Raw genomic sequence first — 26,262 nt, 5'->3', positions numbered from 1 at the left:
TTTTTTGGTTTGGTGAAGCCTGGCTCAGAGTGTTTAGCCTCATCTAGCGGTAAAATGTGAAACACACACACACACACACACACACACACTCGGTCTTTCCGCGGCGCGAGGGACTCCAGTTCAGTAAGTGCTCTCACTCACTCTGGTTAATTCACCTGCATGTGTTTTTGAAGCTTTACAGGTGTTTGTAACATGGCGATAAACAGCCACATGTTTGTTTGTTTGTTGGATCAGGTCAGTATTGTGAGATGAGCTGTTCAAGTCATGGCGAGGAACGTGATTCCGTGGATTTGGCTGAGGAAGCCCATCTACATACAGGTAGGGGCTGTTAATCGTCTCCACCAGTGTTGCTAGCTGAGGGGGGTTCAAATTCCTTCTGCACCATTTTTACCTGAATACACAGTGGATGAAGCACAGGTTTACCTTCTCGTGTCGAAACTTTCCTTGGCTCCCTCTTCCTCCATGCCGCGACTCACCTCATCTCATCTCTGTAGGTGTTATTTGTTTTAATTATAATAAATACAAATGATAAACGTTCATTTTCTGTTTCTTTTTTTTTTTTTTTTTTTTTTACCTCGCTGGCTTTTTCCCCCCTTCACCGGCTCACCCAAGAGGAGATGAGCTGTCACCAAACTGAGGTTGCTACGTCGCTAAAGCACGTCCGCGCGCCCTGCGCACGCGCTGTTGCTGTAGCAACAACGCTGATGGATAATACTGTCTTTATAGCTAGCTTTCTGTTGATCGCAATTTTTTCCCTTTGCCTTCTTTAAAATGCTGGGACAAAAAGAAACGAGTCTGTTAAAAGCGAACAGTAACCCAGCCGTCTGCTATAGAAAATTTATTGCAGTGTGCGCCATGAGTGACGGCTTCATTAGCAACTCTTCTTGATTACCTTCAGAGACTAATGAATATTGAACCACAGATGTAAAAAAAAAAAAAAGGCAAACAAATCACTTTTCATACCGAGTTTATAGCATCCAGTAATATCCTGTATCACATAACGTTAAATAACACCAGTTAAAATCAATGAAACATACTCTGTCACTTGAACTTCGTGAATTATGATTTGATCTTCGACTCAAACCACGTATATATTTGGTCAACAAGCTGTCTGTTTTGGTTATCCTCGAACCCAGTCCATTCTGGTGAGGGAAGCGGGCAAGCTTAAGCACTAAGGCTAATTCTACACTCATGCTCAGAGAGGATTAAGCGAATACAGATCAATGTTACAGTCAGACTGGACAGACTGCAGTCAGTGTGAGTTAAAGAGCAACACGTTCCTGAAAAATCCAGCGTCATCTGACCGGGCTGCCAAAGCTCAGGCTGATCTGGTTATTTTCTCCAGCTTTCTTGTTACTTTCCTTAATATAGTATTGAAATATACACCGACCAGGCATAACATTATGACCTGATAATTGTGTTGGTCCCCCTTTTGCTTCCAAAACAGCCCTGACCCCTTTCGATCAGAACCAGCATTAACTTTTTCAGCAGTTTGAGATGTCTGCTGGATCGGATCACACGGGCCAGCATTCGCTCCCAACGTGCATCAGTGAGCCTTGGCCGCCCATGACCCTGTTGCCGGTTCACCACTGTTCCTTTCTTGGACCACTTTTGATAGATACTGACCACTGCAGACCGGGAACACCCCACAAGAACTGCAGTTTTGGGGATGCTCTGATCCAGTTGTCTAGCCAACACAATTTAGCCCTTGTCAAACTCGCTTAAATCCTTATGCTTGTCTATTTTTCCTGCTTCTAACACATCAACTTTGAGGACAAAATGTTCACTTGCTGCCTAATATATCCCACCCACTAACAGGTGCCATGATGAGGAGATAATCACCTGGCACTGCTCATAATGTTATGCCTGATCGGTGTAACTTGTCAATGATTTATCATTATTAACAGAAATTCAGAAACCTTTCTACCCACACTTACCAACTGGCAAAGATGGTCAGTTTGACAAGCTCAGTCTGTGTTTGGACAACTGCTCAGGCCAAGCATGATTTTTAAATGCATCACATTATTTTGATTGTGTCCAAGTCTACATTTTAACAGTGCTCCTTTATCAGTATATCTTCCACAAAATGTACGTGAGCTACTAAGATGCATGCCAAAAGGTCACCATGAGGTAGAGACACTGCTTATTTGTTTAACAAATAATATCAAAACTCCTCACTGTGCTTGTCTTTCTGATTTTCACAAGTCATTTCTAGTGCAGAAGAGAAAAATGGCAAGGACAGGAGATGTATTGATGCAGCTTTCGCAAAACTGCTGCACACACATCCATGGGGCTTATGGGGAGCTGCATTCACACTGCTTTAGGAATGTTTTTAATTCTTGTCTCGCTCACATTGTTTTCCAAAGTAGATTTGACTTTGCCTTCCTAAAGGTGACATGGGCGTGTGGAAAAAGTGTACTTCATCATTATGTGTTGTGTATTTCAGGGGTTTTAAAACTTTTAGCAGTCGGTGGGGGAAAAAATCGGCAGATTTCCATAACGCATTAATATTCTGAACACAATCCAGCTGTCTGATAATTAGACACATTATGCAAACATTTACCATTGGATTTATTTACTTGACCCATGAGAGTATTTCTAATATTTTCGACTTGCTAAACACCGTCCCTATAAAAAAACAAGTAGATTAAAACATTTTGTCATATTAACAGCAGTTTTTCAGGTTTTGTTAAAATTGATACTGAGATGTAGATGAGTTATTGAGTTGTAGAAGAATCAATTCAATTGCCAGTCAAAAAGACTCCTGGGGGTTAACAGACCCCAGAATGAGAATAATTACATAAAGAATGACTCCTTTTTACTATTTGCTTAATACCTGACTGCCTTTGTTGGAAAGCATCTTTCTGTGGTTATATCACAGTGTCTGGCAGCCAGTGGCACAATAGCGGTTTGCCCAAGAGGGGCAAGACAACAAGGATACAGGCCATAGAAGTCTTTAATATTCTTTCAACAACTACAGTATTGATCGTGTACTGATTTCTTGTCAGGGTGAAAGTAAAAGTGGATTAGCCAAATTTCCTGGCCATTGAAAAGGCCTGAATTTTGTAAAACAATAGAGTGCAATTTCTACTGGTAGCAGTAACTGGGCATCAGTGACTTTCTTCTTGCAATGCTGGCAGTTTCTTGTGTAGCATCCAAACATCTGTTGGATCATTTTTTATGGAAACGTATTGGTCTTTAAGCCTAAATTAAAATGCATTGCCATCTACTTTCTCAATGCGCTCCAGTTTTCCTGCATAGCTACTGCTTGAGACCCCTCACATGGCTGTAACAAACATGCTGGTTTATCTTATCAGAGTATTAGTTCAAGCAGGTTATGAGATTGTTGTTTTTGGGAAGGGCAGATTTTCAGGGGATCATTGTTGGACCATCCACAGCAGCAGAGCAGATTTAAGCACAATGCCAGAAGCAGAGCATCAGGATGAATCAGAGTGTGAGGAGCACAGGTTAGCTGTTATCCTAGAGTCTCTTAAAAGGGTGTACAATTTGATAAGTGTTCAGTCTTAAGAGGAAGTAGGGCATCATTTCACATTACTTCAGAATAGACTGCAACCCATTATGTATTTTGTAACAAACAAAAGGAAACTAATAATTTATTTTAATCTCAAATGACAGCTGCACCAATCTCTCAATCTCCATCAGAGGCTGAGAGCACACTCCTTTCAACATGGACGTGTTGTTCGTTTTCATTTCTTCTTATCTTAAACTTGCGTCATGACCCAGTATGTGAGCAGTGACGTCTCAAAGTCAGTGAAAGAGACAGCAGTTTCAGGGGAATGGACTTTTTCTGGCCCACTTTACTCTTAATGGGAGCAAGGTGGAGGCTAAAAAAGCCTTCACTGCCTTCCAGCCTGTTTGGATTTGTGCTTCTGTCTGGAAAGGTTCAAAATCCATTTATTGCACAGGAATTGTACACAGGAATATGACTAAATTATACAGAGGGAAATCAATGTGTAACCTATAGTCTATAAAAACAGTACAGTGCAGTTATAGGCATAGCCAAAGAAATTCTGTAAAGTGAATATGCCTTCAAAAATATAAAGAAATTATATGACATGACATATTTACATCACACACACAGTGAAACCAGTCACAAAAACTGGTAGCAGAAGGAGCAAGGCTAGGGCTGATTCTGCATAGCCCAGCTGGTAGATTCATGCAACAGATGTCATGTCAGGAGTTTACACATAGTAAAACACCCAGTAGTTTATTGAGATTATTTTTTCAGCCTTTGCCGCTGCTGACCCATCCATAAAATGTCATCAGCAGTAATTCAGAATGCACATGTGGAAGACAATCATGGTTGCAATGACCATATATGAGCTGGATTATTTAATATATCATCCTTTTCCCCAAAAATGCATTTGGGGGAGAAATTAAAAGAAGTTAGGCTAAGCACACATTGTCCAATTAATATACAAATCCCAGAAAAGGACAGACAACGTAACTCTACGTTTAGTGCTTTTTGGTCTGAAGGAAAGGGTTACAGGCTTCTGTTCACTGTGTCTTGGTATTCAAAGAAAACATGGCATGAAACACAAGAGCATTAAGTGATCGAGCAATAGCAGTTTGCCTCATGTCATTCTTAATATGCAATGAATGAGCCCTCATGATATAGGCTAATGCATGTAATGCATTGCTCAACCCTAATAGTTTAATTAAACATTTATTCCCTGATCAGCTAATATCACGACTATATTGTTATCAATACATATTAATATTTATTTCTGACCTACATCAGGATTTTGTAGGACGATGTTTACAATTAAAGGCAACGCCAATGCCTTAGGTTAAGACTATACAGAATATTTATGTGTAGTTTTTTAGGAGTGGAGTAACATTTTGGAAACCTGGAAGTATGGAACGGTCTGGGAACAAGGTTAGCTGGCAGCAGTTCTAGTTTACAATGGATTGATTGTAAATGTTGTACAGAAAGATGGCTGTATGTAAAATGAATCCACAGTCTTGAGTCTGTTTCAGTCTTTTCGCTGGCATCATTGTTGTTTCCCATTGGGAGGAAACCAACTCTTCTGTGACAGGTTTATATTCACATTTCTCTTAACCTTTCGGTTTACCTCTAGGGATGCTCAGGCTCTGTTAAAGTGACTTTAGACTAGAGAAATAAATTGTTTCAAGCAGTCAGCCATGTAGGAAGGAAGGACGACATGCTTTTAAAGCACAAATCAGGAAGCAGGTACCTGTTCTCTAGTCCAGACAAGTCCAGGTCTCAAAGGGCTTTCAAGTCCCAGGAATCTCTAAACCCCTTTTTGAGAGTTCTTAACAGCTGACGGGAAAATTCCTGAAGTTATGCACTGAATGCCATGCCTTGTTGATGCACCATGACACAAAATGCACAGAATGAATTTATAGCACTGTATGAAGTCCAGGCCTGATTAGAAGAAATGTTGGCAGCAGATCAGCATTTTTGTTGTTGAGCTGAAATAAGCCTTTGGCACCAGGCAGCAAAAAGCAAACCTATGGAGAAATGTCTAGAAATTACAAAAGGACCTAAATTTATATTATCGGTTTTAATATTTAATATTTTGCGTCATTTCAGCGGTTCACATTCTGAAAACGTGTCTGAGGCTTAGCTTTTTTATCCACGCAGGGGAATTCACCCATTATTCAGACTTTACTTCTGTGTAACGTCTTAGGTTGGTCCAAACACCCTCCTCATCCTAGACTCTAAATGGGAGCCTTATTTTAACACTGCTTTGGGCTACAGACTATGCCAGTCGTCCAGCTTCCTTTTTTCAGTTCCCATGAGGATTGAGTACTAAGCTTTCAGTGCACAGGGAACTGTGTCACAAACTAAACGAGGTTACACAGACAGGACAGTTAGAAACGTTATACTGCATCTACAATGCAAATACATCTAGAGAATAGCAGAGGTTTCAGTGGTAAGTCATATCACATATATAAGATTTTATAGCAAATTTTATACCTGTTCAGACATAATACGAAGACACAAAGCATTGCTTGCTTGTTTTTTAACAGAAAGAAATATTCTCATCAAGGCTGCACCTCACTAGCAAAATATTTCATTCTTTTTATCTGAAAAGAAATGAATGTGTTCTACATTAGGATATTTGTTGGTGATGCTTGTTATGTATATGTGGATCTGTAAGGGTTGTGTTGTGTAGGAAGTTTTACGACCCCCACTAGGTTCCACTTTGTAGGCGGATGCTGTTGTGTTGGGCTTTCTCCAGTGGGAGGCTGGGTCGGTTGATTGCTGGTTGTCTGAGACGAGATTAATCAGACTACCTAGCGGCCCATGCTGCTTGTGTGACATCTCCATCAGCAAGCTCATCTCCTGGGAGGGGAAAGAAGCACAGGCATGCTGTGATACAGGAATACAGGTTGCCAAGTTTGCTGGTTTCCCTTGGAATTGGGATTTTTTTGGACGTGCTGCTGCAGTTTCTTTTGTGTATTCATTCTGCAATAATTTTTTTTACTATTACAAAAATTGGGAAAATTGTGTAGATCAAAAATAATACTTTAAACAGTTGTCTCAGAAAAAAAGTGTATTGAGAAGCTGGACCAAAAAACAGTGTGGAAAAAGGATGTGGATGTTTTTTTATAATAAGCACATATCTTACATAATGCCCCTTTAAGCATTACCCAGTCAGTTGCACTAGAAAACTTTCACTTTGTCTTATAGGTAGTCATATATATAGTCTACATACTGTATCTTATAGTAGTTATTTATGATAATATACATTATGTAAGAATATTCTTAGGTCCTTGATGAAAGAACACAAAGTTTATTTAATACATGTTACATAATGTTTTAGTATAAATATGACCATACTGTGGGAAGTGGAATTAGATGGGACCTTTGGGTTGCTTTTAGGCTACACCATATAACCCAAAGTATGTGGAGACCTGACCATCACACCCATATGTGCTTTTAGAGATTTTTGAGTAGGGCTGTGGGGATTTGCCCATTCAGCTGTAGGCATTGGTGAAAGAAGAAGAAGCCTTTATAATCACCACACATACATTACAGCACAGTGGAATTCTTTACTTTGCGCATCCCAGCTAGGGGAGTCAGTGTCAGGGCCAGCTATGATACAGTGCCCCTGGAGCAGAGAGGGTTAAGCTTAATTGCCCAGCAGTGGTAGCTTGGTAGTGCTGGGGCTTGAACCCTGATCTTCTGATCAACAACCCAGAGTCTTAACCACTTGAGCTACCACTGTCCCTGAATCAGGCACTGATGATGGATGAGGATGTCTGGTGCACATTTGGCGTTCCAGTTCGTCCCAAAGGTGTTCAGTGGGGTTGAGATCAGGGCTCTGTGCAAGTTCTTCATGCCAACCTTCGCAAACCTTGTATTCCTGGACCTTACTTTGTGCAAATGCGCACTGTCATGCTGGAGCAGATTCGGGCCTCTTGGTCTCAGTGAAGGGAATCTGTAATGCTACAGCATACAAAGACTTCCTTTATAATTGTCAACTTCAAACAGTTTAGGGAATACTCATATATGGCTATGGTGGTCAAGTCTCCACATACCTAGCCATATAGTGTGGATTTCAATGCCTGTTGAACTAGTTTTATCACATAGATCTGGCAACCTTGCTGGGAAATCTTCCCCTTCTATCCTAATAAATATGTACCTGACACCAGAGAACAAATATTAGTTTATTTTGTGAGATATAGTCACCTGTTTCATTTCTTCAAGCATTAGATAGTACCATCGCTCATGGGAAGACGAGGATTCTGCATATTTTTGCCTGCGAGTTATATTGCCACAGCCTATTGCAACCACAATTATTTGCCAAGCATCCATCTGGAAAGCAAATAGTCATTACATTTTATAGAGCAAGAAAAGAGCATGTCCCATTCCGATCATCTCCTTCCCAAAGGAAATATGACCCCCAACCCGCCTTCTAATGGCAAATTGCCCCATTCACATTGTGTATGAAGCAAAGGGTCAAGCCTCACTGCAGAGCTAAGAATCTGATTATTGTTATTTCCTCTCCACCATATGTGTTTTGCTAATATGTAGCGCAAGCAGCAATTATCTCTCTCAAATCTTGCACCATCTTTATCTTTCTCATTTTCTCACGAATATATAGACCATATCGCTCTCTAGGAAACCCATATCTCCTTTCATATTTACAGAAAGCAGTCCCACCACATTTCTGCTCCCCACTGTTTTGCTCTTTCTCTTTCCTCCATCATTCCTCCTCTTTCTTTGGTTATCGTTCGATCGTTCATCACTCTGGTGAGGAGGGGGCCATTAGGGAGAGGGCACAGAGGAATCACTTTATGAACATGAATTATGTATGGCTGATAAGGAGGCGGCGAAAGTGGGCATGAATGCAATATTTCTTTCTTTTCATATCTCGCCCAGTAGCAGAAGATTATTGAGAATGAAAAGCAGAAGCGACAGACCTGCAGGATGGTATATACCTGCAGTGTGAGGCTCTGACGCATTACTGAAATCCCAGACCAGTCAAGAGAGCTGAGTGGAAAAGCTGCGTGACTTGTGGCCCACAGGGGGTTGATTACAGTCCCACAGCACAGTGTGTCACTGAGAGTCTATCGGGATGTTGGTCCTCCTGTGTTGCTGTCAACCCAAACAAGCCATATTAGCTTGACTGCAAATCAGCAAGGATTCTTGCTTAAATGATGTATGCAAATCTCTTCAGGGATTACTTGCTTCTCTGTGCCATGTGGCTTTTTAACATATAAGAATACAAATCCTTGTATTTAAAGTAGGAGACATTTAGACATAGTCTGAATAAAGGAACATGCCTAGTATCCAAGGTGCAGCCAGAAAATAACTAATAGCTTGTATTTGGGGCTGTAAATACAGAAGAACAACCTATGGGGGTCCATATAAAGGGTTGACCTTAATCAGAGCAATTTTATCGCCAAGTTTTCAAGAATAAAATTTTGACCTAGCTTAAAATAAGATGTAATCCTGAAGAGTGCTTGGTCAGCTTATCCTTTAAACTATGTACACCAGGCAATATAATGGACTCCTATTAGGTTTTTTATTAAATGTTTGCCTCTTTATTATTCATGTACAGTATTATTTTATTGCATTTTTATTATTGTTTTTTTTTTAGTCTTTTTGTTCATTTCTTTTGTCTAAAACTTAGTGGTTAGCACTGTTACCTCACAGCAAGAAGGTCCTGGGTTCGAGTCCCGGGTTCGAACAGGCAGGGGCCTTTCTGTGTGGAGTTTGCATGTTCTCCCCGTGCCTGCGTGGGTTTACTCCGGGTACTCTGGTTTCCTCCCGCAGTCCAAAAACATGTACATTCGGTTGATTGGTAATTCTAAATTGCCCATAGGAAGTGAGTGTGTGTGGTTGTCTGTCTATATGTGGCCCTGCAATGGACTGGCGACCTGTCCAGGGTGTATCCCTGCCTTTCGCTCTATGTGTGCTGGGATAGGCTCCAGCAGACCCCCGTGACCCTAATTAGGAATAAGCGGGTATAGACAATGGATGGATGGATGGATGGATGTATCTTGCTTTTTGTTACATTTGTAATGTGATCTAATTCTTCTCTACTCAGCTGAAAAATTGAAAACTGATACTGACCTAGATAAATGTTAGCAGGCCCTTTTGTTGTATATTAGTGCTATTAGCTTCCTTGGCACTGTTGCCCCTCATTTACCCACCCATCCATTTTCTAACCCATTCATCCTACGCAGGGTCACAGGGATCACGGGTGACTTTTAAGCCTTTTTGTAAAACATACAAACCATCTGTTTAACATACATTTGAAAACCTGTACCAGTCAAAAATACTCGAATATATTGATCACAAATATAATGATCACAAATAGTTTTTCAGATTTATTCAGTAGGAACATACATTAACATGGACAAACACAAGGAGAAAAGCGAGTGTATACTGTGTGCATGCACATGTTTTCAAGAGATTGTAATAGAAGTTGTAGTACACAGGACATCTTTATCTATCTCTGAATAGGAAAAACAACAGAAAGCTTTAAAAGCTTCACCTTGCCTTCAGGGTCTTCCTTGAACTGTATGCACTTAGGTCGACAAGATGATCATCAAGACTTGATACTGAAAACAGCATGTAATCCTTGGTGGGTTTGTTCTTTCCATGAGTAAATTTTTATTTATTTATTCATAAAGGTAGGCAGTTCTTGGCAGTTGTAACAAACTGTTTAGCAAATACTGGAAGTCTGGTTTGTGAGACTAGAACCAATCAGATTTTAAAGAAAAACTCTTTCAATTATTCTAACTAGCAAGTGAGTTTTTATCTGATATCATAATCATGAACTGCTAACCCTATAAGTATATATGTTTGCCATGGGCACATAGAGTAAGAGCAGGAACCGTCATACATGAACTTCAACTGATGTTGATGTTCTAATATCTTACTTACTAGAGATTAAATATATTTGTTGTAAATGGAGATAAATAAAATATTTCAGTGCTGGATTACAGTTTGCCAAGCAAGGCCATGATTTTAATTAGTTGTGTTGTTGGTAACATACAATAAAAAATGACGAGCAAACCTTAAAGAACCACAGAACGTCTATAGGCTTGACCTTTGGTTAGTAAACCTCCTCTAAATCCTTCACACAGTTTCATTAAAAGTGATTACTATAAGCCTTGAGGTCTGGATGTATCTGGATGCCCAGTTACATCCCTACCTCTTCTCTCCTGCTTCGTTTAATGAAAAGCAGAATGAACAACCTCAGATCAATAATCGGTCATTGCACACTAATGATTAGCTCTTCCTCAGTGTTGAACACCACTACTCTGAAGATAAACAATCCACATTAGCGAGGATGAAGTTAATTTCTCCACACATTAATGGAATAGGTCATGCAGCCTATGTCTTGTTTTTGTGCACTGTTTTGTAATGGTACACCTATAATGGTCTGGAGACGGATGCTGCTTCGATTGACCACTCAGGGATCGATAAAGAGTGGGAAGTATTTACGCCATGACAGCATGTCCTTAGAGTTTAACAACACCACTTACTTTTTTTTTTCTTTTTTTTTTTAGCATTCACATGAGATTTCATGGCTGATCCGTTACTGGCAAATACATGGCTACAAACAGTTTCTTGAAGAGTCACATAATGATAAATAAATTTTAAGTTTAAGTTAAACACAGCTGCTGTGTTCTCATCTCTCAATAAGGAACTTGGGAAGCAGCAAAAAAAATAAAAAATAACAGGTTGTTTATCCTGTGGCCGTCAGGACAGCCTAATAACCTTAAAGCCAAAGGTACTATGTTTTCCATGCTGAAAGTTGGTATAAAGGCTAGAAGCAAAGGCCAATGTGAGATCTTCTGATTTCTTTAAAAGTTGCATCGTTATTAAATCATAGTGTCTGCAACTCTCAGCTCTAGGGTCCCTGAGTTCAAGCCTGAGTTTGGGTTACTGTTTGTCTTGAGTTTCTCATGTTCTCCCAGTGTTTGTGTGGATTTCCTCCAGATTCTCTGGTTCACTTGCGCCCAGTGTTGCCGGGATAGGCTCATGATCCCTGTACATCTGTACATGCCAGTGCTATGAAAATTCACAAGATGATGACCAAAGGAATGTCACAGTTGTTGGTATATCATGGTATCTGCTTACATTTTCAAACAGGATAACGTTGAGTTCCATATCAAGGAGCTGCAAGATTATATTTTAGAATGAAGATTCGGTTTGAGCATTTTTAGTAAAACAATATGGAAATATTCCTCTTTCAGGTTCTCTCTTATTTTCATCTAGCATTTGTTCCGAAAATATAGAACGATTTATCATGAAGGCTATTTTAAGAAGCCTGTGGCACATTTCATTGTGGGTAGTTGCCAACTACAGGGATATAGAATAACATTATGCAAGACTACAAGTGGAAAATATAAATCTGATCATGCCAACCATTTACTAATGTATTTGTTTGTTTTTGAAATATTGTTATATATAAAACAGGTCTTCACTTATACTATAGTATTAAAATTGTTTTTGTCCCATTCCACTCAAAGCATTATTTGAAACATATCATCTGTTAAGTAAATGAGTTCAGGTCATACATCCCTGAAACACTTACAGATTTTTTTAAATAAAAGCTTGTTTCTGTTTCTCATCATGATATGTACTAGTCTCCTGTATAAACCTTATAAGTTTAGAGTGTAAAACATATCAAACCTTGTATTTTAAAGTGGTTTTCTCAGAACCAAAATACTAGATGCATCCAGATGACATTCATGTACAGTAACGTTGTTTATTCTTCACCCTATTTAGATGGATATTAGAGAGGAATTTCACAAAAATAATGATCATTGTTAAAATTTTTTTAATATCTAACATATTGTTACATTACATGGCATTTTGTTAATTAAACAGTTTTCAATTTTAAAATTGAAACAAAATTTAAAACATTAAAAAATAAAACATTTTTTCAATTTTTCTTGAGGGTGAAATAAATCTATAAAACAGCATCAATATTTTTTTCATTTACAAGTATTTTATTATTTAATTAATCTTGTAAGAATATCAGAAATCAATTGACATATAAAATTTAATATATGGGTTTAAAAATCACCAAATTCCCATGTAGTGTTTTTCCTCAACTGTAAACGGTTTTGTACACAGATCAGGCATAACATTATGACCAGCTGCCTAATATTGTGTTGGTCTCTCGTGTGTTGTTTCTGCCAAAACAGCCCTGACCTGCCGTGCACTGTGTATTCTATCAGAACCAGCATTAACTTCTTTAGAAATTTGAGCAACAGTAGCTCGTCTGTTGGATATGACCACACGGTCCAGCCTTCACTCCCCATGTGCATCAGTGAGCCTTGGCCACCCATGACCCTGTCCCCGGTTCACCACTGTTCCTTCCTTGGACCACTTTTAATAGATACTGACCACTCCCTCAAATCCTTACTCTTGCCCATTTTTCCTGCTTCTAACACATCAACTTTGAGGACAAAATGTTCACTTGCTGCCTAATATATCCCACCCACTAACAGATGCCATGATGAGGAGATTATCAGTGTTATTCACTTCATCTGTCACTGCTCATAATGTTATGCCTGATCAGTTCAGATTGCTTGGAGCTTAATGTAATGTAACTTTTCAAAAAAAACTTGAGAATGTGTATGCATATCCCCTAAAACTAACACTTGGGCCACTTTCTGTAAAAGACTGCCAGTCTAGCCCTATGTTAATGCACATTTCTGTACAGTGTGTGTATTTCTGTTTAAATGTGCCTGCAGAGCCTTATTCAAAAGAGCTTCGAAGCAGGTTTTGTGCTACTGAAATACAAAGAGTTCTTGTCTCAAATTCACCATTGTTAATGTTTTGTGGCTTTTCTCTATTTGGCCCTGGCTTTTAGAATTAATAAGGAAAACACTGGCTGTGCTCAGCAGTGTGGTTTTCTCTGTTGCTGTAGTTGTGATTGTCTTCCTGCAGTGATTGGTTTTGCACAGAGCCAATGTCATGTTGCATCTCCTCAGTTTTTTTCCCCCCTTTACATTGACTCTGTCACGAAGGCTGTAAATACTCTGCAGCAGTAGAGCAGCACTTCTGATTCACATTTATTCACTGACCAGCAAGAGCACAACATGGATCAGTGGACTTATTCCTCTAATTAAGTGAGTGCTGCCATGGTAACACATCAAGACACCAGAGAGCGATCAGTCAACCTAAGTGGCTTTAAAGCTATTGAGGTTAACCTCTCTAGTTTGGTTTTTGATCTTAATGTGTACAATTAGTTTGTACTGTTAAAACCTGGAAAGTGTGTGTGCGCGCGCGTGTGCGCGTGTGTGTGTGTTTTATTTTTATTTTTTTGCAATACTTCTATTGCTCTAGTTGCCATCAAATGTCTTGTCATTTTTTTTATTTGAAATCACATCAGGCAATTCAAGTGTCACATGACTTATTTATCAGTAGCGACTAGGGAAGTGGTTAGAGTTGGCAACATGGATAGAGCCAAACAATCCTGAAAGAAAACATTTTGCAGTCTGTAAGAGACACAAGTTTGGGGCAGAGATTCACCTTCCAACAGAATAATGACTAAAGCTATGTATCTATGTATATGCTGTACTAGTCCAGTGTGTTATGGTCTGGTCAAAGCCTAGACCTCAGTTTACCTCAGTGACTTGAGAATTGCTATTAATCAGTCACCTCTATCCAGTCTGCTAGAGTCTGGGCAATTTTGCCAAGAAGAATGAGCAAAAATACACTATATGGCCAAAAGTAAGTGGACCTTGACACCCTTATGTGCCCATTCCAATGCTATAGCCATTATCATAGAGTTGGTCCCCCATTTAAATGTGGTCATATGTTTAAAGCTAATAGAAGCAAATGCTAGAAGACATGATCTATGTTGTTGTTGATCTTTTGGCTGCTCCCTACGTGTGTGAGGGGTCGCCACAACAACTTGGCACAGGTTTTACACCGGATGCCCTTCCTGACGCAACCCTCCCATTTTTATCCGGGCTTGGGACCGGCACTGCATCCAGTGGCTGGGGTTTGGGCACTGGCTAGGAATCGAACCCTTCTGTATGTTAGGCGAGAAACCTACCACTGAGCCACAAATGCCTCCAGAAGACATGATCTATAATTGCAGCAATTGCTGGTTCTAGCTAGTATTGAGGGTTTTGTTTGTTTAATTAACCTTACAATACGATATATTTTTACACCTTAGACATTAGATATACTTTTACGTATTAAACACGTTGTGCAAAGGAAATTGTAAACATGACGTCCAGTTCAGTTCCAGGTTTTAACACTACAAAATGTGGAAAGGGATGACCGTAACAATTCTATACTCTTGAAAGAGACCATATTATGTAGATTTCAATTGCACTAACTGCTTCTTCACCTCTTATAATATTGTGGCTATAAATCCACTGTAGAAAAACTTGGCATCTGAGTTGTACTTTTTCCATCTGTGGTTTTGTCTCTTGCTGATTTTTATTGTGTTTACTCTTTAATTCATTTAATTCGCCTCTCCTCTTCCAAACTTTCACACTCATATTCATGCTCATGCTCACTGTGTGATACGTCATGGTATAGAAGCAAATCTGTGATCTCACACATCGCTGTTACTTTTATTGCCCTTCTTATCTGGAGAATACTGAACAGAGGCATATGGGTGAAACTAGAAATAGTGTATACCATTGATTGTTCAAGGACGGTCACATAAACTCGTCACAGGCCATTACTTCAGTCAGACACCCACTGTTTAAAAAAAGCTTTCCTACCAGGCAACACACACTGCAATAACAGTGTCTGATAGCGTTGCTATTGAGAGTACAATAAAAAACACTGGCTTATGAAAATACTTGGAAGAAGTGAATCAGACCTTGAAGCTTCTGCTTTGCTGCTGCTGCTGTTATTATTTGTTCATTAAAACTTCCGCATCAAATGGAAGAACTTCCCATTATTCTGACTTGACAGTGTTGCAGATTTTTTATGATGTGTTGTAATTTTTTAGTGTAACATTTCCAGCATATTAAACGCATTCACATTAAATCTCGAAATTCTCCTTCTGATTATAACAGCACTGAAAGTGGGTGGTTAGGCAGTACATTGGTGAAGCATTTAGATTTGCAACCTTGTACTACAGTGCCAATGTTATGATTCGAACCTGAGCTTGGATTACTGTCTATGTGGAGTTTCGCATGTCCATGTTTTTTCCAATGGGTTTTCCCATTTCCTTCCAGTGTCATGCCTGTGGATTGGTCACTAAATTGCCCCTAGGTGTGTATGAGTGTGTGAATGTGTGTGTGTGCAAGGAGCTTGGTGATGGGCTGGTGTCTCGTCAAGGGTGGATAGATCTGCCTTGAACCCGGGGTTCATAGAATACGCACAAGGACTAGGAAAAAATAGTTACTGAAAATGAATAAATAAATGGTGTCATTTCCGTTGCATTTCAACATACACTGAAAATTGTAATTTTCAATTGTATTGTAATTATTCTGGGGGAAAAAAACATGCATGCAGAGCATCTTCCCATTGCTAGTCGATTCTCCTTTGATTTTAGCCCAAGAAATTGGGGAGGTCAATGTTTGGGAAATTTGTCATGTGGTGTTTTTCCCAGTTGAAAGGTGATATTTTAATTTGTGTTAAGTGCTATGTGGGAAATGATGTCACCCCCCGTTTACCTGCTTCTTTCATGGGCATGCACTACATTAGGGTATGGATGGTTCTAGATTCGGATCAGTAACTATACTATGTCTGGTGAAAAGTTCTGTACCACTCCTCCTCTCCCACACACTAATCCTATGGTGACAAGCACACTGGGTTATGTGGGAGAATGAAAGAATGCACAGGACACCAGACCACCCGTATCTGTCAGCGTGCCTAAGTGATCCTGAGAGAGAGAGAGAAAGTGAGTGAGCAAAGTAGGGGGAAGCAGGAAGATACTTAATGGGGGTTTAGGGGAATGAGCAGAAGGGGAAAGTAAGATGGAATAGCAATGGCTACATTAGCATCTCTCTGAGTGCTCATGGGAGGCAGGAAGAAATGGCCTGTCATTAGTGGAGCCACAAGGGGAAGAAAAAGGGAGGGAGATTAGATTAAATTAACAGACTGACAGACTGAATCCGACTGCTAGATCTATTCTGCCCGTGAAGGAAACAAGGAAGGATGAAACACTGGATTAATTCTCAGCCCTTCCAATTACATGCAACAAGGTAGAAGGAAGACATGCCTCAAGACTCATCTCGTGTCCTGGCACCCAGGGGATGGAATGAACCTTCCCTAGCTGTCCAAACAGCCAACCTGTGGCATTATCACAATGGGATTCTTAGACCAGTGCTATTTGTAATGGCATGTGGATATGTTTTTGATCAAGACTCAAACACTTCTGTTTCCAGCAACTACCAAATACTGTAAACAAATGTCATTCATATCTGGCAGATTCTTTCTATTCTTTTAAAATGAGAATCATGAATCTGTTCTTGCTTGTCGGGTTTATTGCATTACTTAAAAAACAAATCGATCAACTTCCCATTGGCACGTTCGATTATAATACTCGAGCATCATTCGAGACACATGAGCAGATACTCTCTAGTCTCCAAGGTAAGGTAATTATCATGGAATGGCAATTGGATCACATCTTCCGAAAACAGAAGGCTGATTAAAACATTCAGAAAGATTTTTCGAAGGATACATTATCAACGTGTTTAAGAAGCCGGAAGCCTGCTTTACAACATCTTTGCATACTGCTCGGACGAGCAAAAACAACAGGAGTGGAGATGTCCATCACTGTCAAACCCAGGACAGATAATCATTAACTAATGAATAAAAGAGGCTCCTTCAAGTCTGTGATTTGTCTGCTAATCCTCTGCTGTAAGCATAATTTAATGTGTCATCGCCGATGATGCATGTTTGTATAGGCTGAGATCATTTACAGCGCGCAGTCATTTTAGTGCAGCTGTAATAATAACAACAAATGTTTGCCCTGGACTTGAGTCAAACTGATTAAAGCAAATATCAAGGCCTAGAATCAACTGTGCTGTGCATATATAAAGTATTCATTTGTGAATAAGTGCTTTAAAATCACCTCAGTTATGTAGAATACACTCTAGACCACAGCTTCTCAACCTTAATTTTCAGCTGAATTACTGCAACCTATTGTAAATGAGTTCCCTCAAGTATCCCTAGATATGTTAAGCAGGTTAGCATTAAGTGAAAAATTTTGAGTGTGGAAAAAAAAAAGGTTTATTTCACTCATTTACCACTGCTTTTTTAAATATATGTAACCCTAACTTGTTTGGTTTTATGGCCAGGGTTTCATATTTTGCTTCCAAATGTTTTTGGAAATTTTGTTTTTAAGAAAGCCGACTTCATACTTTTATTAGAAAGCTGTTTCAGACACATGAGGTCTGTACAGAAACTCCACACAAGCAAAATGTAGGCCTAGGATCAAACTGGGAACCCTGGACCTGGAACTGATGCCCACTGCACCACCATCGTGCATTTTTAACATCCTAAAGGAGCTTCTTCTGTCAGTAGGTGGCTTTTTATACTTTTTTGATTTTCTAACGGTGTTGAACTAAAGGAAACTGGTGGTCTCTGAGCCTGTGGTTTAATGGTGATTTCAGACTTCTCTCATATTAACATCTATAATAACTCTGAAAGCAGGTTATAAAGGCTGTAAACAAAAAGAAAACACTGATTTATAGTAGTTGTGGCTATTTAGACAAATCTGGAAAAAGGAAGATGGCCACAGTAGGGGGAAAACACTCTGTGTCCTAATTTTAAGATGGTCCTATCTTCTGAGATTATTCTGTATGAAATCTTAACACCTACTGACAGTCCAGTTTAAAATCATGCTCAGTTTTTTTGACTCGGCACACTGTATCGTGGGGAGAACACTGATGTCTTGTGAAAACACAACCTTGATGTCATGTGTCAAGTAACCGGACTGTGTTCGTTTTCATTTCCAGTTATATTTGCTTGTAAGAAATTCGGTAAGAAATTACTGGGAGTCTAAAAAGGTTTTTTAAGTGAACATATCTTGTAATATGAGTGTTTTGATGACTGGATGAAGATCCAGGACAAAAAAGCCAATATAATTTAGGGCTTTCATTTTAAAAACATGTATCTATACCGATAAGCCAAAACATTATAAGCACTGAGAGGTGAAGTGAATAACACTGATGATCTCCTCATCATGGCACCTGTTAGTGGGTGGGATATATTAGGCAGCAAGTGAACATTTTGTCCTCAAAGTTGATGTGTTAGAAGCAGGAAAAATGGGCAAGTGTAAGAATTTGAGCAAGTTTGATAAGGGCCAAATTGTGATGGCTAGACGACTGGATCAGAGCATCTCCAAAACTACAGCTCTTGTGGGGTGTTCCTGGTCTGCAGTGGGCAGTATCTATCAAAAGTAGTCCAAGGAAGGAACAGTGGTGAACCGGCGACAGGGTCATGGGCTTTAGCCTTTCTACTCAGCCCCTGTAAAAATTCTGTGATTCTCCATAAACTGTACACAAATTCGTGATTGTGTCAGTCCCCTATAAATTTTATTTTAGGAGTGTCGCAGAATGAGGATCAGAGGACAAGTGTGTGTGAGATCAGGCATACCTGTATTTGGCTTGTTCAGTACTGAAATGTTATACACATCTATGCAACACAGTGGAATGCTGCAATAAGTTTACCATCCTACCCTGTTAGTCAAACGTTTATTTATTTATTTTTTACTATTATACCCTCATTGGGGGCTGAGCCCCCCTTAAATGAAAATCCTAGAATCTCCCCACACCCATACTGACCAGCACAATATTAGGCAGGTGGTCATAATGTTATGCCCACGCAGTGTATAACTGAAGCAAGAAGAAATGGGTGTTCAATTCAGTTTATTTGTATAGTGCTTTTAACAATGGAAATTGTCTTAAAGCAGCTTTACACAAGTCTAGTTGTAGCCAATTATTATTCTTTTTCACCTTCTTAGTATGGATTTTCTTTTCTTTAAATATCTATATTATAGTTCTTACTGTATTGTATTTCTTGCTGTATTATATTCCCAGCAGAGTTTTTAGACTGCTGTATTCTTAGTCCATGACCTAGTGAACCAGTATCAGGATGTATTTATTGATGAAGACTTTAAAGCAAGTCTGTAAGTCGCTCTAAATAAGGGAGTCTGCCAAATGCCATAAATGTAAATGTAGCTGAAGTGCAATTTGTCATTTATCTTCAGTAATCACTTTATCGTTGGTTCAGGGTCGTGCTGAATCTTCTCCTGGGATTCGTGGGCAGGAACACACCCCGGAAACGGATCCCATTTTTTAAATAACTAAATATTCTACTGCAGTCTTAAGTATTTAACGTGCAGATTTCTAGTTGCACAGGTCTCGTTTTAATATTGACGGGTTTCTAGGAAATGAAAAATTGTCCATTCTGAAAGCCACTGATGTTAATTATTTATTCCCCTTTATAAATATTGCATTAAGCCTAACATTACTGAGGCCTTGGATTTTTTATTTTTTTTTTGTGGCATATGGTGCACTATAATAGGAATACTGCCTTCTGCTTCCACATCATGTTGAGTGTTATCACCTTCACATCTGTTGGTAACAGGCAGACTCTCTCACCTCCTCATTATGACTTGTTCTGTGTCTCTCATCTGTCATCCGGTCTATTCAGTACGCTGTCAGAAAACACACGGCCACCTTTATTGCGTTGTTCACTTTCTCTGCTTTTGCTGCGAGCGAGTGTATTTTACGTCAAGAACTGTTTAACTGTGCAGACACGGCTCACAGGTGCTGTAGATTAAGACAATAACAACAGGGGCAGAGACCTACCTCTTTACTCCTGCAAACCTCTCAATTGCTGTCAGGAAATAAATGAAGCCGCTCTCTCTTACTCTCTCTCGTTCAGCACATACTTAATAATAGTCATCAGCGCTGGAAGCTATTGTGCTGCACTACAAGGCCCTCTTTCTGCCTGTCAGTGCTGGAGGAGAGATAATGTCAGATCTGGTTTTCCAGACAGGAATGTGTCAGGTCAGTGAAGACTGAGATTGCTTGGGGTGAACGTGCTCCCAAACGCTCAGTGCTTTGTCTAATCAGCTTCTTGTTTTAAATCCGTGTTCTACGTTGCTTCTTAATGCACTGGGTAGAAAAATGAAATGACAGTGTTGAAATCTGAGGGATTTTTGGTTCACTGATACTTCATAAATGTCTGATTTCTTCACAATCAAATCTGGACTTGATGTCAAAGAATAACAATTATATTGCACAGCATTATATGGTTAGATCTGAGTAAAAATTTCATGATGGATTTGCACTGGTGCTGTCTATATCAATATTATACTATATTATAGTACATGACTATTAAAATCTAAATTTATGCCTTAATATAATAATAATAATAATAATAATAATAATATGTCTATGCATTTACTGATCTAAGCATATTTCACTCTTATTTTTAAGTGTTTGAAGGCTTAAAAGGAAAAATCCACCATGAAACCTAAATTAAATATGCTGATATTGAGATATCTCTGATGTGTTTGACATCTCGTGAATCACTGAAATACAGCACCAGCCCAACACAGTGGGACTTTGCTGAGGCAATCACAATGGCGATTAATAGGAGAAGACTTGTGATAGTAAGAAAGAGTAAGAAAAGGGCTGCAGATTTTTTTACCTTCACAACTTTCCAGCAAACGTTAACCGACATATTAATGAGAAATTTGCCGTAGAAGCCGCGGAGACAGCACACGCTGTCCTCAAGGTTCTATGACACATTTTCACTGATTTGCAGCAGAGGCTCGGCTCAGTAGCGAATTGTGAGACGAGAAGAACGATGGTGTCGACGGTGGTGTTAACATGAAAGTCGAATCTTCTGGAACTTTATCTGCTTCAATCTAGCCATGGGGGTCACAGTCCCCGTGACTTCTGTGCTGGTCCCAAGCCTGGATAAATAGAGAGGGTTGCGTCAGGAAGGGCATCTGGTCTAAAACATTGCCAAATTTAATCATTCGAATTGTCAGTGGTGTACAAGACAGTGGAGAGACCGGCCATGCTGTAAGTGTCACTAAGGAAGAGACAGGAGTCAGAGCTGGAGGTAGCAGAGCTGAAGATGTTGAGGTTCTCTTTGGGAGTGACACGGTTGGACAGGGTTAGGAACGAGTACATCAGAGGGACAGCTCATGTTGGAGGTTTGGGGAACAAAGTTAGGGAGGCCAGATTAAGATGGTTTGGACATGTTCAGAGGAGGGAGAGTGAGTATATTGGTAGGAGAATGTTGGACATGGAGCTGCCAGGCAGGAGGCAAAGAGGAAGGCCAAAGAGGAGGTATATGGATGTAATAAATGAGGATGTGAAGCTAGTGGGTGCAAGTGTTGAGGATGCAGAAGATAGGGATAGGTGGAGAGTGATGATTCGCTGTGGTGACCCCTGTAGGGAAAAGCCGAAAGAAGAAGAAGATCTGCTTGAGCAGCATGTACAGATAAAGTGCTAATTCTCACCGCACCACTATCAGCAGGTATTCAAACAAAACTGTGGGTAATTCAGGAAACCAGAGTTAAAATAGGTCAACATGTTAATGAAAGAAAACTGCAACCAGGACATTACATTACAAAATTAATATTGGGTGCCACTGAAAGTGATGTGTAAATTGTGTTGTAAGTGATTCAGGGTGGATTTTTTTCCCCTTTAACATCCTCAGAAAATTGCAGTTTATTATAACCATCCCATAATACACTCTGTTCTTTCTGTCTTGTACCCAGGCTCGGTTCTCCTACTTGCACATGAAGTACCTGTTCTTTTCCTGGCTGGCCGTCTTTGTGGGAAGTTGGGTGGTATATGTCGAGTACTCCTCCTATACAGAGCTGTGCCGTGGACATGAGTGCAAAAACACTATTGTGAGTTCAGCCTCAACATTTCACACCCAAGGCCAGCATTTCAGAGTTCCTGCTAGTGGTGACAATAGTGACAAGAGAGCCATCTGCTGGAACATGACTGTACACAAATGAACTGTCAGAGGAAGACAAGTGGTGTTCCTGTGTAGTGAAGTGATATGTGTGTGTTTATTTCAGTGTGATAAGTTCCAGAAAGGAGTGATCGATGGTACAGCCTGCAGCAGCTTATGTGAGAAGGAGACGCTGTATTTTGGGAAATGCCTGTCTGCCAAACCCAGTAACCAGGTCAGAATCTAATTATTGCTTATTTCCATACACACACAGACATACAAACAAGTTCAGTTTCACTTTTCTGTGCTTGTAGTCTGAATTCAGACAACTGGTAGGTTTGAAGCATAATAATTACTGCATAGTAAATCTGTATTCAAAGGCAGGAAGGCAAAGCATCGTTTTCCTGATTCAAATATTTGCACATAACCTTTGTGTGGCAAAATTTTGAGAATATATTCCTTGCTGTCCTACATATCCCATAATCCTGTGAATAAGCTAGTTTGTAAAAGAAAAGGCAGCTGAAAACAGTGGTCAGTAAAGGAGCAGTTTCTGGACAAGTAAGTTCTTTGTAATGTTTTATGTGTGGTCTTTGGATTTGCTCGGGGTTCCTCCACTGTCTATAAAGATGCCAGTAGGTGGACTGGCTGTACTAAATTACCTCTGACTGTGAATGTGTGTATGTGTGGCATCTCATCCTGGGAGTATTCCCTCTTTGGGCCGAGTGTCTCGTTAAACAAGAATTAATTAAAGTTTCATTTTAAGCAAGAAATATCTGGTGTAGCCACTGAAAATTTGTTCTGTTGTCTCAGAAATACATTATTCCATCATGTCTAACATACTTTAAACTTTTAGCAAGTGTAGCCTAGCAACGTAGTGATGCCCGTCTCAAAAGGTTTTGTTGTAGGTATCTTCATATTTATTGAAGCTCTTCCTTCTAAAGAAAACTGACTTATGGGACAGCAAGGCATCGAAATTAGTTCGAGCTGAGGCATTACCTCCTGTTTTGGACACACCCTATGTCTGGTCACGTGATTCAGACAACAGAACAACTTTCTCACTATTGTTGTTCTACGTAAAGACTGAATGAAAACATTTTATAAAATCTGCAGATTCTGTGTGTACATTCCAGGTGTATTCTGGGAGCTGGGGAGATTTGGAGGGTATCATTAAGTGCCACATGGAGGACGTTCCTCACTATGACCTGGAAGGAGAGCTGGAGCCACGGAGAGAATCAGCAGCCTTTAACAGGCCCACTAGAGGCACATCTGTGGAGAAGTTCAGAGAGATGGTCCTGAGCCATTTAAAGGTGAGAGCAAAGTACTTTTAAAATTGTAATGGAAGAATAACAAGAGAATCCAAAAGAGCATAATTGGCTTTCCTTGCCATTATTTACTTTCATAAGAAACTGTATGTTTCTTTAGTAATTTAGTAACATTCAAATTAACAATACACCTGTTACCCTGCCTTTAGGAGAAGGTGGGAGATCAGGCCAACCTGCATGACTTAGTGGCACTTGTGCTCGGCGTGGCTGATGCCAACAAGGACAGCGAGATATCTCTGGCAGAGGCACGCTCAGCCTGGGCTCTGCTGCAGCTGAACGAGTTTTTGATGGCGGTGGTTCTGCAGGGGCGGGAACACACACCAAGGCTGCTGGGCTTTTGTGGAGACTTGTATGTAGTGGAAAAGGTGCCGTATGCACCACTTTATGGCCTCAGCCTGCCCTGGGCCGTGGAGTTATGGCTTCCAGCAGGACTGCGCAGGAGAATTGATCAGTGGGTGACGCCGTCATGGCCTCGCAAGGCCAAAATTGCAATCGGTCTCTTAGAACTGGTGGAAGACATCTTCCACGGGCCATTTGGCAGCTTTCTCATGTGTGAAGTGAACGCAGCATGCTTTGGCTACAACGAGCACCATGACCTGAAGGTGCTGGATGCCAGACGCATCATTCCTGAAGCTGCTTTCCAGAAAGTGATGCGCGAGCGGCGGTGTGACGTTGACGCCGACTGTCTATATGGGGTAGATTGCCACACCACCTGTGACCTCACCAAGCACCGCTGCACCACTGAGGTGACGCAGCCCAACCTGGCTAAAGTGTGTGCTGCACTGAAGGACTATCTGCTCTATGGAGCACCACAGGACGTGAAGGAAGAGCTGGAAAAGCAGCTGTATGCATGCATGGCCCTGAGAGGAGCCACTGAGCAAATGGAGATGGAACACTCACTTATCTTAAACAATCTGAAGACACTGCTGTGGAAGAAGATTTCACACACCAAGGACTCCAAGTGAAAACTGAGTTAGTGTAGTTCTCTGGACATGAATCAAACTATAAAGGTTTCTAATCTTAAATAGAGCCTTCTAATCTATTGTTTTTCCCCTTAACTGAAGCTACTCTGGGCTCCCAAGCAAGGTATCATGATGGTGCAGCTGTTGCATCATTGCTGCCTCAAAGCTCCAGGGTCACCGTGTTGGTCCTGAGGTCAAGTTCCTCTCTGTGCAGAGTTCTTCATGGGCCTGTGTTAGTTTCCTCCTACCTCCAAAACGCTTTGCCACTAGGTGGATTGGCTATGCTAAATTGGCCTGTGTATGTGAATGAGTATGTGAATGGTGCCCTGCTATGGAACAGCATCTTATTCACATAAAGCACTTACTAAAGATGAATGAATGAGGTCCCAAGAGACCCAACTGTTTGTGGCTTGCCCCTATCAGGAGATTGCTAATGAAATCCTGTTGATACCACAGCTATTCATGGCCAGAAGACCATAATTGGTCATGCCCTCTGGGTGGTTATGCCACAAGTAATACACTAAATCCATGTTGTTACATAAGCAGCACTTATATCACTGGCTGTCTTCATGTGCCAAATGAAACGTGTAGTAACTTTTCATTATCCAGCAGGGGAGACCTTAGCATGATGTGAGAAAAAGTGGGTTTGAGAAATTGATCATGTACAATTGGAACAAATGTATACTTCCAAAGTCTCACCTATATACACACCTTGCTGTAGAAGACGGACATACTCGAGGCACAGCATGAAGGAAAATAAAAAGAGCAAAGATCCTGCCAGTACTGATGGAAGACTGAACTGCCACTGAGACCATCAAACCGCAATGTCCTAGTTTCTGTATCATAGAGGGGTGAAATATTTTGAAAGATTTCTAAGCTTGTTCTTATACTTTTCATCTATAATTTATTCCAAATGTAATTTTGTAGAGAGATAATGTATAAATAGTTTTCAGCAGCAGTCCTGCTCAGCTGTATGTAGAAAGCCGTTTTAAATGCTATTTTATTTTTAACCAAGTAAATGAGGCATGATATTTATGTAAGTTAGAAGCATGTGATTATTTGAAGAACTTGTAGCATACATGTACAAGTGTGGTTCTGATTTTAGTTGGAAAAATCAGGATTACCATCAGACTGAAATCAAGCTGGGAAGAAATACATGTCGAAATAAAGCCTTACCATGTGATATTTTAAAAATCAGGAGTAATTGCATGTCACTGCCCCAAACCGAACTATAGCAGACTAATTCCAAAAGTATGTATTTGGAAGAAGCATATTTGTCCATAAATAAGTCAAAAGTACTGTTAACTCAGTTCTTAACTCACATTTCACACAATGACTGAATGTGCTGCATTCCTAAATATGGTTTTTCTTATAACTCAAACATAAATGATCACAGGAATTAGTTTTTCCTGTAACTCTGAAAATAAACATGATCCATTAGTTAAAGACTACTACTAAATCTTAAATTATGGGATTGTTTAAAGGCTTCAGACTTTGAAGCTTAGTGTTTTAGGTCTTCCATTTTTCCTGCAAATAAAATCAGGTATGCAGATACCTTTAAATTCTATACCTACCCAGACCTTGTGTGAAGACTGGTAAAACCTTT

At 40.0% G+C, this 26,262-nt stretch overlaps 1 protein-coding gene across 1 annotated transcript; it reads left to right on the top strand.

Annotated features, from left to right (window-relative positions):
* Positions 1-26,139, top strand: dipk1ab (divergent protein kinase domain 1Ab). Its single transcript, XM_058403393.1, has 6 exons — positions 1-123; positions 235-318; positions 22,191-22,325; positions 22,500-22,607; positions 23,503-23,679; positions 23,844-26,139. Exons 2-6 carry the CDS (start codon positions 265-267, stop codon positions 24,657-24,659), a joined length of 1,290 nt encoding a protein of 429 aa, XP_058259376.1. The 5' UTR covers positions 1-123; positions 235-264; the 3' UTR covers positions 24,660-26,139.
* Positions 26,140-26,262: the final 123 nt, after the last annotated feature.

The sequence above is a fragment of the Hemibagrus wyckioides genome, linkage group LG11 (genome assembly GCF_019097595.1).
Source record: "Hemibagrus wyckioides isolate EC202008001 linkage group LG11, SWU_Hwy_1.0, whole genome shotgun sequence".
NCBI classification, from domain to species: Eukaryota; Metazoa; Chordata; class Actinopteri; order Siluriformes; family Bagridae; genus Hemibagrus; species Hemibagrus wyckioides.
This window is presented reverse-complemented; position numbering and strand designations above follow the sequence as displayed.

Coding starts and splice junctions, on each gene's coding strand:
- dipk1ab (XM_058403393.1), top strand. CDS start 265: ATGGCGAGGAACGTGATTCCGTGGATTTGGCTGAGGAAGCCCATCTAC. Junction 22,608..23,502: donor CTGCCAAACCCAGTAACCAG/GTCAGAATCTAA, acceptor TGTACATTCCAG/GTGTATTCTGGGAGCTGGGG. Junction 23,680..23,843: donor TGGTCCTGAGCCATTTAAAG/GTGAGAGCAAAG, acceptor CCCTGCCTTTAG/GAGAAGGTGGGAGATCAGGC.